This window comes from Atheta coriaria, unplaced genomic scaffold (genome assembly GCF_025399875.1).
Source record: "Atheta coriaria isolate IRGN ID8LTWV9N9 unplaced genomic scaffold, Caltech_Dcor_3.1 hic_scaffold_7_pilon, whole genome shotgun sequence".
NCBI classification, from domain to species: Eukaryota; Metazoa; Arthropoda; class Insecta; order Coleoptera; family Staphylinidae; genus Dalotia; species Dalotia coriaria.
Genome location: NW_027045449.1, coordinates 9,160,523 through 9,175,194, shown reverse-complemented (window position 1 = coordinate 9,175,194; position 14,672 = coordinate 9,160,523). Strand labels below are relative to the sequence as shown.

The following is a 14,672-nucleotide window of genomic DNA, read 5'->3' as shown; positions in this document are numbered from 1 at the left end:
ATCACCCTGTGTTTGAATTTATTGCGAGAAAATTCCCTAACGCGAGTTATATTGAAAGTTGTGTCTTCGCACTGTAGTACTCGTTGCGCTAGGAATTGTAGTTTTTTTAATATAGCATGCGAACGCGGTGTCATAATAAGTTTAGACAAATGTCTCCAGATGCGCAATTTAATTCTGTATCACCCTGTGTTTGAATTTATTGCGAGAAAATCCTGTAACGCGAGTTATATTGAAAGTTGTGTGTATGCGCCGTAGTACTCGTTGCGCTAGGAATTGTAGTTTTTTTAATATAACATGCGAACGCGGTGTCATAATAAGTTCAGACAAATTTCTCCAGATGCGCAATTTAATTCTGTATCACCCTGTATTGAAATTTATTGCCAGAAAATTCCGTGACGCGAGTTATATTGAAAGTTGTGTGTTCGCACTGTAGTACTCGTTGCGCTAGGAATTGTAGTTTTTTTTAATATAGCATGCGAACGCGGTGTCATAATAAGTTTAGACAAATGTCTCCAGATGCGCAATTTAATTCTGCTTATCACCCTGTGTTTTGAATTTATTGCGGAAAATCCACTAACAACGCGAGTTATATTGAAAGTTGTGTGTATGCGCCGTAGTACTCGTTGCGCTGAAGATTGTAGTTTTTTAATATAACATGCGAACGCTGATTGTCATAATAGGATTCGAACAAATTTCTCCAGATGCGCGAATTTAATTCTGTATCACCCTGTATTGAAATTTATTGCCAGAAAGGGTATTCGTGACGCGAGTTATATTGAAAGTTGTGTGTGTTTTGCGCCGTAGTACTCGTTACATAGGAATTGTAGTTTTTGAAAATTTTCCCTAATTTAAAATTTTAAAAATCTGTTTTTTCTATCGCGTTTAATTTTGAACAAATTGAGAGAAAAATTTGAAGATTTTCCTTGTTACTGTGTATTTACTATTACCGCGTTTAATGTACATTATTGATCAAAAATTGGTGCTGCTTTTCGTGTTTTGTATGCATACTTATGCAAAAGTTGTTTTTAACTTATGTTTTTTACGGTATTCGCTGTACCGTGGAGTCCGATGAGTTCTTCATTAACGTAAACGTAGCTTTACCGCTTCTACGGTTACTTTCAGTAGGGTGTAACTTCTACCGCTATCTTCACATTGCACGTTGCTTTAAATGGGGTCTTTATGGATCCTGTAAGAATAATTAATTTGAATTTATGTATATGCTTATGTTCATTTACATAAACATTTCCCAGTTGTTCAATGAAGCATTGGCTAATCCTGAGATAGTCCAGCATCAATAAGGATCAACTGGAAGTTCATTGTTACTGCTGGGTGCGTATTGAGGGATGATGTTTTGTTTGCACTGAAGATGGGTGTGTCAACTGGACTAAAATACAGAACGGTATGTTATATTTTGGCAATTTATAGCCAATATTTAATATTTTACTATTCTGTTTTTCATTCTGTTACAATCTGATGCAAGAATGGTTCTTTTACGATGCTAGAGTCAGGTGCAAAATCCCTAAAACAAGCAAGAATTAGTCCTTCGAACACAAAAATGCAATTTGGGGGATCAATTTGTACAATAATCACAAAAGTTATTTATGAAAATGATAAAGGAATTAATTACTTACAATCTGATTCCAGAATGGTCCTTCTACGATGCCAGACTCAGGTGCAAAATCCCTAAAACAAGCAAAAATTAGTCCTTCGAACATAAAAATGCAATTTTGGGGGTCAATTTGTGAGATAATCACAAAAGTTATTAAGGAAAATGATAAAGAAATTTAATACTTACAATCTGATGCAAGAATGGTCCTTCTACGATGTCAGACTCAGGTGCAAAATCCCTAAAACAATCAAAAATTAGTCCTTCGAACATAAAAATGCAATTTTGGGGGTCAATTTGTGAGATAATCACAAAAGTTATTAAGGAAAATGATAAATAAATTCAATACTTACAATCTGATGCAAAAATGGTCCTTCTACGATGTCAGACTCAGATGCAAACTCCCTAAAACCATCAAAAATTAGTCCTTCGAATATAAAAATGCAATTTTGGGGGTCAATTTGTGAGATAATCACAAAAGTTATTAAGGAAAATGATAAAGAAATTTAATACTTACAATCTGATACAAGAATGGTCCTTCTACGATGTCAGACTCAGGTGCAAAATCCCTAAAACAAGCAAAAATTAGTCCTTCGAACAGGTCGAATTCCTGCAACAAACAAATACAACCCGACGGATAATTTCCGCATCTCTAGACGCCGCGCAGACGTTAGTGAGCCGCCTAGATCGCGCGCAAACACAAAAAAATACAAACATTTCATGAAAAAGGGTGATTTTTGATGCAAATTATCGACGGGTTCATACGGTGCCCTGAACACGAGTCACTTTTACCGCTGGCCTCGTAAGGTACCCTGAATCGAGTCATTTCTATCTCTAACAAATACAACCCGACGGAGAATTTAATTCCGCATCTCTAGACGCCGCGCTGACGATAGTGAGCCGCCTAGATCGCGCGCAAACACGAAAAAATACAAACATTTCACGAGAAAAGGTGACAAAAATCACCCTTTTATGCAAATTTTCGTAGGTTGCAGGTCGAATTCCTGCAACAAACAAATACAACCCGACGGAGAATTTAATTCCGCATCTCTAGACGCCACGCTGAAATTATAGAGCCGCCTAGATCGCGCGCAAACACGAAAAAATACAAACATTTCACGAGAAAGGGTGACAAAAATCACCCTTTATGCAAATTTTCGCGGGTTGCAGGTCGAATTCCTGCAACAAACAAATACAACCCGACGGAGAATTTAATTCCGCATCTCTAGACGCCGCGCTGAAGTTAGTGAGCCGCCTAGATCGCGCGCAAACACGAAAAAATACAAACATTTCACGAGAAAGGGTGACAAAAATCACCCTTTTATGCAAATTTTCGCGGGTTGCAGGTCGAATTCCTGCAACAAACAAATACAACCCGACGGAGAATTTAATTCCGCATCTCTAGACGCCGCGCTGACGTTAGTGAGCCGCCTAGATCGCGCGCAAACACGAAAAAATACAAACATTTCACGAGAAAGGGTGACAAAAATCACCCTTTTATGCAAATTTTCGCGGGTTGCAGGTCGAATTCCTGCAACAAACAAATACAACCCGACGGAGAATTTAATTCCGCATCTCTAGACGCCACGCTGACGTTAGTGAGCCGCCTAGATCGCGCGCAAACACGGAAAAATACAAACATTTCACGAGAAAGGGTGACAAAAATCACGCTTTTATGCAAATTTTCGCGGGTTGCAGGTCGAATTCCTGCAACAAACAAATACCACCCGACGGAGAATTTAATTCCGCATCTCTAGACGCCACGCTGAATATATCAAGCCGCTAAGGTCGCGTGCAAACACGAAAAAATACAAACATTTCACGAGAAAAGGGTGAAGAAATCGCGCTTTTATACAAATTTTCGCGGGTTGCAGGTCGAATTTTTGCAACAAAAAAATACCACCCAACGGAGAATTTAATTCCGCATCTCTAGACGCCATGCTGAAATTATTGAGTCGCTAAGGTCGCGCGCAAACACGAAAAAATACAAACATTTCACGAGAAGAGGGTGAAGAAATCGCGCTTTTATGCAAATTTTCGCGGGTTGCAGGTCGAATTCCTGCAACAAACAAATACCACCCGACGGAGAATTTAATTCCGCATCTCTAGACGCCACGCTGAAATTATTGAGTCGCTAAGGTCGCGCGCAAACACGAAAAAATACAAACATTTCACGAAAAGGGTGATTTTTTCATGCAAATTATCGCCGGGTTCATACGGTGCCCTGAACACGAGTCACGTTTACCGCTGGCCTCGTAAGGTACCCTGAATCGAGTCACTTCTACCGCTAACAAATACAACCCGACGGAGAATTTATTTCTACAACTCTAGACACCCCGCTCGAGTTTGTGTGACGCCCAGCTCGCGTTCAATGATTAAAAAGCCGTACATATTACCAGCACGTGGGGATAAGTACAAAACAAACACTTAGTTACACATACTACATACCAGTATTTTACTCGTTGCAACACTCAAGACTATTGTTGAAGATGATAAAATCTGTGAAATAAATTACATTGTTAAGGGGAAATGCGGGAAGAGGTGTCAATATTTATTTTATTTTAAATCGGGAGTCGACCGACGAAGCGAATCAAATTCGCATTCTAATTTAGCTCGTGACTCGGGCATCGGAACTCGAAGGTAATTGCTAAAACAGAGAAGAGAACTATAGTTAGAACATTGCGTACAAGTAATGATAAAATGAGGCAGAGACAAAACATGCAATAAAACTTCTCGGCGAAGTGTAAAATATGATATAAATTATAAATGCAACTCGAAAACTTGTTTATACATAAACAAATACTGATAAGCAATAGTAGAATTCCGCCTAGGAATCGCATTAAAAAGTCTCAAAACAATCGGCGAAAATATGTGCTGTCACATAGCATATTAAAACTATATCGCCGCTTGCGACGGTCCTTAATAGATCGCTGGATCATGGCCAAGAATAGGGAGCAGAATTCACCACAAACTAAAGTTAAATCACATTTAAATACAGTAATACTAGACACGGTTAGATAAGCATGTTCACAACAATGATAAGCTATCGTTCCAACCCGGCCTAAGCAAAAACGTAACTACACTCGTATGAATAAAACTTGTAGAACAACGCAAATACGAATGCGTGAATTAAAATTTAAATATGTTTGCACTGTACCGTTCTTTCTCGGCTTTCACGAAGAAGATTGTCATTGTTCCAATCCATTGTCCAAATAATATCACAACAAACGTTGCAAGACGTTGCATGCTACATGTATCTCGTGTACGTACAGTGTAAACAAGTTGATAGCACGCGGTCATCTTGCAATACGCACATCGAACGGCAACAAAAATTAACGATTTTGTAATAAAACACTAAACACACCCGTAACAGCTAAATGCAGTCGATGGATAATATAAAAACTCGATTTACTAAATTACAAACTCAAAGTAAAATGATAAACAGCCGCGAGAAACACGTCTGGCCCAACCGCCGACCGGCAGAAAACTACGCTGCGAACGTGAGAACACGGCGCAACGCAAGCATCAACGGCACACAACAACGCGATAATCTTGCGCGCACGCCGGTTAAAACGGGCACTATTTGCAACAAACAAGGTCGCATGCAGAATGGTCAACTCAGGGAGTGCGACTAGAAAACTCGTTAAGGGGAATTTCGCATGCAAAATCGCATTAAAGTTTCAAGACAATCAGCAATCACTAGGATCATTTTTCTGTCCTACTCTAGCACAATATAATATATTCGCATAAATTAGAATGAAAAATATAATTGGATTATAAACTGAAGATGTTTATGAAGATGCCCTCAGGGCGAAACATGTCAACTCAATATATAAAGTGTAAATCCAGAAGAAATCACGTATAACTTTTAATAAATAAATATTTTTAAACTATGCAATGGATTACGTATTCATCAATGAAAATAATAAACTAGAATATGCTGCATGCGACGTGAGATGATTGAAACACGACACTCGGGAGTCTCATGTGTTGCATTCCACCCGGCGGAAGCGATAAGAAAGTAAATTGTGTTCAAAACAAACACAATTCGCTTGCCGAATGCCCACACGCTTATCGATGAATATAGAAATAAACAATTCAATTCTATTTTGTGATTTTTACTTCATGCTATTGAACTAAAATTTAAGTCATGAAATTATATTTTATGATTTGAGTATTATTGAAAAATTTATTGAAGCAATGATTTCCGCAAAAGATATCAATTTCTAATTGCAAGAAATCAGGAATTAATTTATATTTTAATCTGATTGAAAATTTTCCAATCTTTATAAAAAATATTTATTTATTAAACATTATACGTGATTTTGGATTTACAATTTTATTTTTGAGTTGACATGTTTCGCCCAGAGGGCATCTTCATATCTGATAGACAATTTTTCCATCTTTCATAATCAACAATTCGTTGGTAGCTATCTCTTTTAGTTTAAGAGATATTAATTTTTGAAAATCGTCGAAAAAAAGTATCAAGCACCCCCCCTTGACAATTTTTTTCTTAAGAATTAAAATTTCATCTCTCAGATTTCCGTTTTAACTAGCTTATCTTATAGAGAATAGTCCGTAGATTAAGATGCTGCGATCGGATTTTATTTATCTCTGCAACAATAATTCTGGCATCAAATAAATACAACCCGACGAAGAATTTAATTCCGTATCTTTACATGGAGGTGATTTTATATCCGATTCATTTAGCAATCGGCACGGAACAATGTAACTTGTATAAGTATGCTCACGAAACGCGATTAATATAAAGTAAATTTAAAAAGCAAAAGTCCGAACAATCAATACGAGTCGCTTAAAACAAGTCTGCATCATCCGCAGATAGTGCATGTCGAGCAAGCAAGAACGCAAAAGTTTATGATAAAACTCTGTACCCGTTGCATGACCCCAGCAAGCAGGTAAAAACAGTAAATGTGCAAACACGGAGTGCTGATAGCACGCGACCTTGTACGCGAATTATGTTTGGCACGGTACTACCTATATGCGATCTAAACTATACTACTAGAATCATAGAATGTGCTGCATGCGGCAAATGCCAACGGCGTGAGAGGATAACAAGGCCAAACAAGAAAAATCTTCTAATTTATCTCGATTTCCTCAAAAACTAAACGCGATTGAAAAACATACAGTACGAAAAATTTTCTATAAAATAAGTTAGTTAAATTGGAAATTTTAAAGATGAATAGAGACGATTTTTGATAGCAAATATTTTCTAATTTAAAAGAGATAACAACCAGAAAATTGTAGATTATGGAAGATTGGAAAATTCTCTATCAGATGGAAATTTAAAATAATTTAATTTAATGGGGTAAAATACGACGCTATACCGACGATTGCACGTGCATATGTTGGCGCATAAAGATACAAGACAGCCTGTTTGGTGTCAGGTGTACTCACTACTTAAGGCGTTGATATTATAATACAGTCTTGAGTCCAAACCGCTGGTAGGATGCTTGCAGTCCGTTGAGGCCCCGTACAAACCCTCATGGAATTGGAATTATTTTTAACCCGCATTTTAATAGTGCAATACGAATTACGAGATACTTTCGGATTTTTAATCGTGTTCCGCACTCGATTTGTCGAATATTCGGATACATTTTATAAACACTGCGTACTTTCCCTAACAGGTGAAAGGGGACAAGGCACGACCCTCCTTCGATAGCTAATTGATCGCGATGCAATAAAATGGTTAAATTAAAACACGTCGCGACCCGCACTCGATGAGTATTTCGTTACACCTCTCCAGGTCTCTCGCGAATATCGTTTATCACTTATACCTGTGAATCAAAACAAAGATTAAAAATACTGGGTAAGGATGATTTGGTAGATATTCGGAACTAATTTTTTAAAGAATAAAATAAATAAAAAATAAATTAATCAAAATTGGCAAGGATTTTTTAAATTATGAAAGATAAGAATATTAAAAGAATTAGAAAATAATAAAGTAATAATGATATTAAGAGGTAGTGTGTTAAAACATGAAGGTGTGGAATATTAGTAGACACAAAAAGTACATACCTAAACCGAAAACGAACGCGCCCGAATTACAAAAATGCCCCAATATATCGAATATGTACCTGAAAGACAAGCAGAAAGAACAATTAGTTACGGAAAATTTAAAAAATTATTAGAGATATTAGAAAAACATTACAGCAATGTTCAAACCTTTTCCCATTCCTGGGAAAGTAAGACTAATTCTGGACATCTTGTGGGTGACCTTGAAATGTCATCTAGAAACAGCAGGAAATTTTAAGCACAAGGAGAAATAATAGAAAAAACAGTTATTTTTTTAATATACATGCCTGCGATGGAAAACAGGAACGTTTTCAAGAAGTGGGTTGAAAGCCCGATCGTAATGCACCATCAACAACGTCGCACGCAAGAAACAGAAAATAAAACAGAATTAAAATGTAACAAAATACTAAAGAATAAGTAAATGATAAATGTAACGCTAGAAAATAAAAATAAGAGTGTGTTATCAGCAGTGCCGAATGGTGTTGGAATGTTGGAATGTTAAAATCAAAACAACAACATGGCGTCTCTTTGTGTTAGCAGTGCTGCACAATTGGCACTCTACTGCCGCAAAGTTACCGTTTGAAACATGTGAAAAGCAAACAAACAGCTGATAACTTCGCCGCGTACACTTCGCGAAGGTGAAACTACGATCACTCCATACCTCAAGTCGATTGCACAATAAAATTACATCCGAATATTCCAATTAGACGCATTGCAAGTACATGATTTGATTTATGTAATGATACAACTTGGTGGTTACGAACGTGAAAACGACGTTTGAATCGCGGCCATATTGCAAACACGCGCCTAACGCCGCATAAAACAATGCAGCGTGCAAGTTTTACGAATTACAGATTTAATAAAAAGGCGCAAATGAAAATAATGCAAGAAACTTACTTGTGAGTGCCTCGAGGAATGTTTTTCACTTGGTAGCAACACTTTTTTACTGATTTAATACATTATTGGCAATTTTATTAGCGGAGGTGTAACTGCAGATAATGACGCGCATTGAATGATGATGCAGAGCGTGCGCTGCGGAAGCACGATACTTGTTTCCCTGCGCCGCTTCCGGCGCCGGACATGCGCACAAAAAGTTCGGCGTTGAGGTGATGTTGATAACCCCGAAAACAAAAACATGCAAACAACGCACGAATTCTATATTACTTTAAGATCGCATATTGCATGGCATGATTGCATTCGAAGATCACTTGGAATGTTAAGAGATAGTGTGAGTTGTTATTTTATTCTGCGCGAACCAGACAAAGAAATGAAATTGAGTGTTATTTTGATTTACTTTAAATATTAAACGTAAATAGTAAATACTTGTTACTTTAATTGTAGTATTAATTAATCATTTTATTTATATAATATTCTTATGAATTATTGTCGTAATGGCCGATTCTCAGCTGGCGGACGCCGGGATGAATTTATAAGAATTAAATTCTTAAATTCTTAATATTTACCTGGTAGCACATTGATCCATGCTTCTCTGTTGATGACCAATATGTTTTTCACAAGTCAATTAATTATATCATTCATAGCGTTGATATTTTCATCGGCCGTCGCCCGACGGCAACGGACTCACGAACACGTCAATAAATAAAACACGCAAAATTTACAATTACGAAGATTACACACGCGATAAATAGCTGATAAATGATCAAACACATTTATTAACACTAATTGTTACCGGTGATCAGGAAATATAACACGATTTACCGAATTTACATCAAAGAATAACACAAGTCGAAAGTGTGGAATGTGCACTCGATTGAACAAAACAACATTCTGTCGCTGGAATATTTCGAAGTAAACCTACATCGTCACGCCATCTGAGATCACTTTATAGTACCTAACAAAAGTCGCCAAGGTCGGGTGCAAACCCAAATTTATACTCACATTTAAAGAAAAAAAAATGTGAAAAAATCACCCTTTTATGCAAATTTGGGTTGCAGGTCGAATTCCTGCAACAAATAAATACAACCCAATGGAGAATTTAATTCCGCATCTCCTGACGCCGCGCTGAAGCTATAATAAGCCATATTGTTCTACATATTTAATTTAAATTACACAACTAGTTGTTGAATCAGTTTATACATTTATATCATTTAACCATGATTGCAATTTTCTAAGGTCTTCCCATACTAATGATGGTGATCTCCTTTGAAAAATCTCAACCCACAGTAGCCACAAGCATGATTTCCAGGTTTATCCTTAAAACAGTATAAAACGAATAAGTTTTAAATTAAATGTTTAAAATATTGTAATTGATTTACCAAATTAATGAATACTTTTGGATGGCCAGTTGGGCCACCACCACCATCACAAGCAATTACCCGCTCATGGCATTCTTTGGGTGGTACTTCATCTATCATTTTGATAGCCCAATTAGGATTGACGTGTTTCGGCGCATTCACGAATCGAGCCAAGCGATAATCATCACTGTCCCATTTCTAGAAATTCCCAAGATATGCATAATAATAAAAATAAATAATGTAAATCATAAACTAATGATAATTCAGTGTTATGAAACAGTAAGGTTAAGCAATGTACATACTTGCCCTGTGTGTGTCTCTGTATCAGCTTGATTGGACACGCATCTTACGGCGAGGAATGACCTGGACACCACATTTCGAAGCTGCAATTTATTAAAGCTTCCCTGGAGGAGTTTTAAACTGGACATTTTTGCGAAACGCAGAGAAGAAATTTTCTGACAGCCTAAACAAGAGAATTTGTCGTAGGCAAACCAAATGTAGCATTTCAACATAGGCAACCAACATTACACCAAGCGATAAACTTATCCCGCACATGTCAAAACAACATAAACATGTAAAACATACCGAAACAAATATGAATTATTATCTTAACGTGTATTTATTGTAAAAATAAGTAAGCAACTGATCGACGTTGTTGAATAATTATTAATAGAAAAAATCGCCATAAACCATGACTGCCTTAAATTACTTCTTCTGCTTCTTCTTTTCAGCTTCCTCCTCTTTCTCTTTTTCAATTTGGACAACATATTGTTCAATCGTGTCGACATCGAGCATTTGCATAGGTTGACCACGACGCATTACCGCGATCTCCAGGTTCTTCTGTCCAGACTGCACAACTTCAAGCAAAGCCCTGATAGCCAACTTGACAGTTCCATTTTCAGTTTTCATTTCCTCCTCCGAATAGTACTTTTCCAGGAACTCCTTCACAGTTTTGGCTGATCTACCTGTAGCATTTGCCTTCCACTCATAATAGATACCAGAAGGTTCAGTCTGATACAGATGTGGAACACCATCAAAATCAAACCCACCAATGAGACATGAAATGCCAAATGGCCTCCTGCCATTACTCTGTGTATACTTCTGTTTAAGTCCCGCAATATATCTGGTAATATATTCCAATGTGACTGGATCTTCTACAGTGAGTTTGTGTGACTGGCATTCAATCTGTGCTCTGTTGATGAGGATTCTCGCATCTGCTGTAAGGCCAGCAAATGCCATCACAACATGGTCATCCAAAAGGCAGATTTTACGCACGGTGCGCTCCTCCTGAAGTTTCGCAACTGACTTCTTTTCGACGCCCAGGACGACAACTTCGGCTCCTCGTACACCAACCTGATAATTGAAGAGTTAAGTTTATGATAATGTTTGTTAATGCAGAGTCATTAGGAGGTTAATGAAACTTACAGCGGTTGAGCCTTTGCGGACGGCTTCTTGAGCGTACTCCACCTGGAGAAGATGGCCATCGGGCGAGAATACAGTAATAGCGCGATCGTAGCGTGCAGACATTTTAAATTATTAAGGTTTATTCTTGACTGAGGAGAAGTTTGACTGAAAAAGCGGAGTCAGTATCCGGCGATGTAACCTCACAAACTTCTTTAATATTTTGCTTTGTAACGTTGTACTTCCTCTAGTCGCCTATAGTTTCGCATAACTGCAATTCAAACACAAATTGCATATGCTTTTGTTTTAAACTAAAAAATAAATATGCATAATATTAATTAAGTAATTAACTGATAGATTACTTATTATTTGATGCTATTAGAATAAATTTTCCAATTTAGCTTCAAATTCACTTTAAACTTCATATTTGAAGTCATTTAAAGATGTCACTAGCAAGGAGAAACGTGACAAGTTTCTGTTTACGTGCCGCATTCATCAAGTTCTTATCAGTTTTTTTTTTATATTACAGTTATTGCCTCGTGTGCTGTACAAAGAGAAGAAACACATCAAACACAAGCACAATGCAGATGCCCCATTGATAACAATACCATGATAACGCAGCGCAATCGAGTGGTGTAATCGTAACAGTAAAATTCCAAGTATTCATTTAGTATAATCGCTACAAACAAGTACTTACAATGTGCGCAAAACTTTATTTCATCTGCGCGGTCACTCTTGTGCTGTACAGTGCAGTAAATGGGCATGGACATGCACATGACCATCACGGCCACTCGCACGATGAACCTGCACACTTCAAGTACTCCAAGCAAGCCAATGTTGAGGCCCAACAGCACAAACATGACTCACATTCACATGATCATCATCATCCAGAAGAACATCACAAAGTGGTAGTCAATCAAGATGTCTGGCTGAATGCAATGGGCTCCACACTTCTGATAAGTGCCGCGCCATTCTTCATTTTATTCTTTGTTCCTTTGGACAACACTGAGGCAAAACAACCACTCCTGAAAGTCCTGCTGGCGTTTGCATCTGGGGGTCTGCTAGGTGATGCATTCTTACATCTCATCCCACATGCAACCATGGAAGTAGATGGAGGCCATTCCCACAGCCATTCACATGAACATGGAGAAGAAGGACATGCCCATGATATGTCTGTTGGTCTCTGGGTGCTTGCTGGGATTGTCACCTTCCTAGTAGTAGAAAAGAGTGTTAGAATCATGAAGGGAGGTCACAGTCATTCCCATGCCCCAGTCAAACCCAAGAAAGCAGAAAAAGGAGATGCTGATAAAAAGGACAATGGAGACAAGAAGAAGGAAGATATCAAAATAGCTGGATATCTCAATCTGGTAGCTGACTTCAGTCATAACTTCACTGATGGTCTGGCAATTGGTTCCTCATATCTAGCTGGTAATACAGTTGGTATAGTCACAACTATTACAATCCTATTGCATGAGGTGCCACATGAGATTGGCGATTTCGCGATTTTATTGCAATCGGGAGTATCTAGGAGGAATGCAATGCTGTTGCAACTTACCACAGCTCTGGGTGCACTTGCAGGCACAGCAGTTTCTCTCTTGATGCAAGGTGGCGGTGGTGTGCTGCCCACAAACTGGATTCTGCCGTTCACGGCTGGTGGGTTCATCTACATCGCGTTGGTTTCGGTGATTCCAGAATTACTGGATGAGGAGAAACCCAGTTTCCTGCAGACTCTCTTCCAAGTCGCCGCATTACTGATTGGCGTCTATATGATGGTGCTTATAGCTGAATATGAATAGTTTTCTCTTCATGGTGTAAAAAAGATTCTATCCGTTGTACACAGCAATTAAATTCAAAAATACATATTTAAACATATTTATTTACATTTTCACGTCTAAATTCGACTAAATTTTAGTTTATTTCTGTTTGTTTTGTTGTTTTTCTCCTAATACTTCTCTAATTTGATCTAGACAATATGTAGACTGGCCTATTGATTCATTATCATCATAATGTTTACCTAACTTCCATCCCATCTTACAAAACTCGTGCGCTTTCTCAACAAAACCGTTTTGTAAGTAAATTAAGCCCAAATTTGACTGTACAACACCCAAATGCCTTTGATCTTCTAATTTTTTACCCAAAATCAATGCATCATTTAAAAACGCCTCAGCTTTTTGAATATCTCCAGCTTTCCATGAAGTAATACCCAAATCATTAAGTAATAACATGGTTTGTTCAGTGTTTTTACCCTCAACTTCACAGCACACATCATAAGCTTCTTTCAAATGCTCCAAAGAAGCATTCACTTCACCTCTGTCAAGTAGAAACTGTGCATACCAGTCTTGTACAACTCCATACAAGAGTTTTGTGTCATAATCTTGATTTTTGTTTGGTGTTATCTTTTCTAAACACCACTTGAAGCCTGTTTCTGCAACATCTTCTCTTGCTAAAAGGTGGTTTATTCTTGCAACCTTTAAACTGACATGTACCATCTAAAATTATCTCATTAGAAGAATTCTTACTTTACTAAGTGTTAAAAAGTTATTTACCTTGTTATCATCTTCTTTGACTCCACTTTCAAGTAACATTTGCATGACAATAACAAATATCTTCTGTGCCTTCTCCAATTGAAAAGTATCAAAGGCTAGGTTGCCCATCAAGTCAAAACAATACAGAATTCCCTGCTTGTTCTGTTGCTGCTGGGCTAGTCTTAAAGCTATGTGCAACATTTGCTCAGCCTTGTCGTATTGTTCTCTTTGAGTACATAAAACAGCTCTTTTTAGTGTCATTATTAACTCACTTTCCTTTTCTTCGTCGTCCTTCTCAAATCCCAGCCATTGCAGCACGCTTAATGTTAGGAATAATTTAATACTTTTATTTTTGACTAGAGGTTGTTGATGTAGTTTTACTTTGTTGATGATCGGGTTGGAGAATGCCAGGAAATTAACTTGTTTGAAGTTTGGCAATACTTGACGAATAAACCGATGCATTCTTTGGGTATTCTAGTTTGTACTTTAGTATTTATATTATTAAAATTATTATGTTATGCAACTAATAATTTAACTATTTTGTCTTCTCCACTGGTTGTTTGAATCAAGTCTGAGGTTATGGGCATTGTTATTGTCAGATACATGCCAATTTCTTTGTTGTAGCCAAAACTACATGGTCTAAGACGCTAAAACTTTGAATGTAGGTTTATTTTATAACGTAATAATTCTACTTGAAAGGATTTTCAAGAATATCAACTTAAAGGATCTGAAATTTTAAATTAAAATTAATTAAGTATTAAACGTAGTTATACAGTTTGCCGCAAGATGGCGCTAGGATGTCCTTTCCAAATTAAATAATGGCTTGTTTGTGGCAGTGAAATTGTTTATTTG

General features: G+C 37.4%; 4 protein-coding genes and 1 long non-coding RNA gene across 16 annotated transcripts; 1 reads left to right on the top strand and 4 right to left on the bottom strand.

Annotated features, from left to right (window-relative positions):
- Positions 1 to 1,465: 1,465 nt before the first annotated feature.
- On the bottom strand, positions 1,466 to 8,898 carry LOC135796707 (uncharacterized). 12 transcript variants are annotated; one of them, XR_010549383.1, is made up of 10 exons: positions 8,537 to 8,898; positions 7,927 to 8,075; positions 7,643 to 7,854; positions 7,022 to 7,401; positions 4,055 to 4,253; positions 2,124 to 2,175; positions 1,960 to 2,011; positions 1,796 to 1,847; positions 1,632 to 1,683; positions 1,466 to 1,519 (listed from the first exon to the last, which is right to left on the bottom strand). It is a non-coding gene; the product is annotated as an uncharacterized lncRNA (long non-coding RNA). The 12 variants fall into 12 exon arrangements; XR_010549387.1 differs by lacking the exon at positions 7,927 to 8,075 and having other exon boundaries at positions 7,643 to 7,701; positions 7,776 to 7,854; positions 8,537 to 8,895; XR_010549384.1 differs by lacking the exon at positions 7,927 to 8,075 and having other exon boundaries at positions 7,643 to 7,701; positions 7,790 to 7,854; positions 8,537 to 8,895.
- A 784-nt stretch (positions 8,899 to 9,682) lies between these two features.
- On the bottom strand, positions 9,683 to 10,403 carry ND-13A (NADH dehydrogenase (ubiquinone) 13 kDa A subunit). The gene is made up of 3 exons (XM_065308833.1): positions 10,197 to 10,403; positions 9,916 to 10,092; positions 9,683 to 9,852 (listed from the first exon to the last, which is right to left on the bottom strand). Exons 1-3 carry the CDS (start codon positions 10,320 to 10,322, stop codon positions 9,784 to 9,786), a joined length of 372 nt encoding a protein of 123 aa, XP_065164905.1. The 5' UTR covers positions 10,323 to 10,403; the 3' UTR covers positions 9,683 to 9,783.
- Positions 10,404 to 10,494: 91 nt separating this feature from the next.
- Prosalpha4 (proteasome alpha4 subunit) lies at positions 10,495 to 11,527 on the bottom strand. Its single transcript, XM_065308832.1, has 2 exons — positions 11,320 to 11,527; positions 10,495 to 11,247 (listed from the first exon to the last, which is right to left on the bottom strand). Exons 1-2 carry the CDS (start codon positions 11,419 to 11,421, stop codon positions 10,600 to 10,602), a joined length of 750 nt encoding a protein of 249 aa, XP_065164904.1. The 5' UTR covers positions 11,422 to 11,527; the 3' UTR covers positions 10,495 to 10,599.
- Positions 11,528 to 11,749: 222 nt separating this feature from the next.
- On the top strand, positions 11,750 to 13,167 carry Catsup (Catecholamines up). Its single transcript, XM_065308830.1, has one exon. The coding sequence runs from the start codon at positions 11,994 to 11,996 to the stop codon at positions 13,089 to 13,091; it is 1,098 nt and encodes a 365-aa protein (XP_065164902.1). The 5' UTR covers positions 11,750 to 11,993; the 3' UTR covers positions 13,092 to 13,167.
- Ttc19 (tetratricopeptide repeat domain 19) lies at positions 13,152 to 14,591 on the bottom strand. The gene is made up of 2 exons (XM_065308831.1): positions 13,842 to 14,591; positions 13,152 to 13,784 (listed from the first exon to the last, which is right to left on the bottom strand). Exons 1-2 carry the CDS (start codon positions 14,280 to 14,282, stop codon positions 13,209 to 13,211), a joined length of 1,017 nt encoding a protein of 338 aa, XP_065164903.1. The 5' UTR covers positions 14,283 to 14,591; the 3' UTR covers positions 13,152 to 13,208.
- Positions 14,592 to 14,672: the final 81 nt, after the last annotated feature.

What these genes read in the sequence shown, in the direction of transcription:
- Catsup (XM_065308830.1), top strand. Translation starts at nt 11,994, where the DNA reads ATGTGCGCAAAACTTTATTTCATCTGCGCGGTCACTCTTGTGCTGTAC.
- Ttc19 (XM_065308831.1), bottom strand. Translation starts at nt 14,282, where the DNA reads ATGCATCGGTTTATTCGTCAAGTATTGCCAAACTTCAAACAAGTTAAT. An exon ending in TCAAAGAAGATGATAACAAG is followed by an intron (nt 13,785 to 13,841) that starts GTAAATAACTTT and finishes AGATAATTTTAG; the next exon opens with ATGGTACATGTCAGTTTAAA.
- ND-13A (XM_065308833.1), bottom strand. Translation starts at nt 10,322, where the DNA reads ATGTCCAGTTTAAAACTCCTCCAGGGAAGCTTTAATAAATTGCAGCTT. An exon ending in CAGAGACACACACAGGGCAA is followed by an intron (nt 10,093 to 10,196) that starts GTATGTACATTG and finishes GGGAATTTCTAG; the next exon opens with AAATGGGACAGTGATGATTA. An exon ending in CAAAAGTATTCATTAATTTG is followed by an intron (nt 9,853 to 9,915) that starts GTAAATCAATTA and finishes TACTGTTTTAAG; the next exon opens with GATAAACCTGGAAATCATGC.
- Prosalpha4 (XM_065308832.1), bottom strand. Translation starts at nt 11,421, where the DNA reads ATGTCTGCACGCTACGATCGCGCTATTACTGTATTCTCGCCCGATGGC. An exon ending in TCCGCAAAGGCTCAACCGCT is followed by an intron (nt 11,248 to 11,319) that starts GTAAGTTTCATT and finishes TTCAATTATCAG; the next exon opens with GTTGGTGTACGAGGAGCCGA.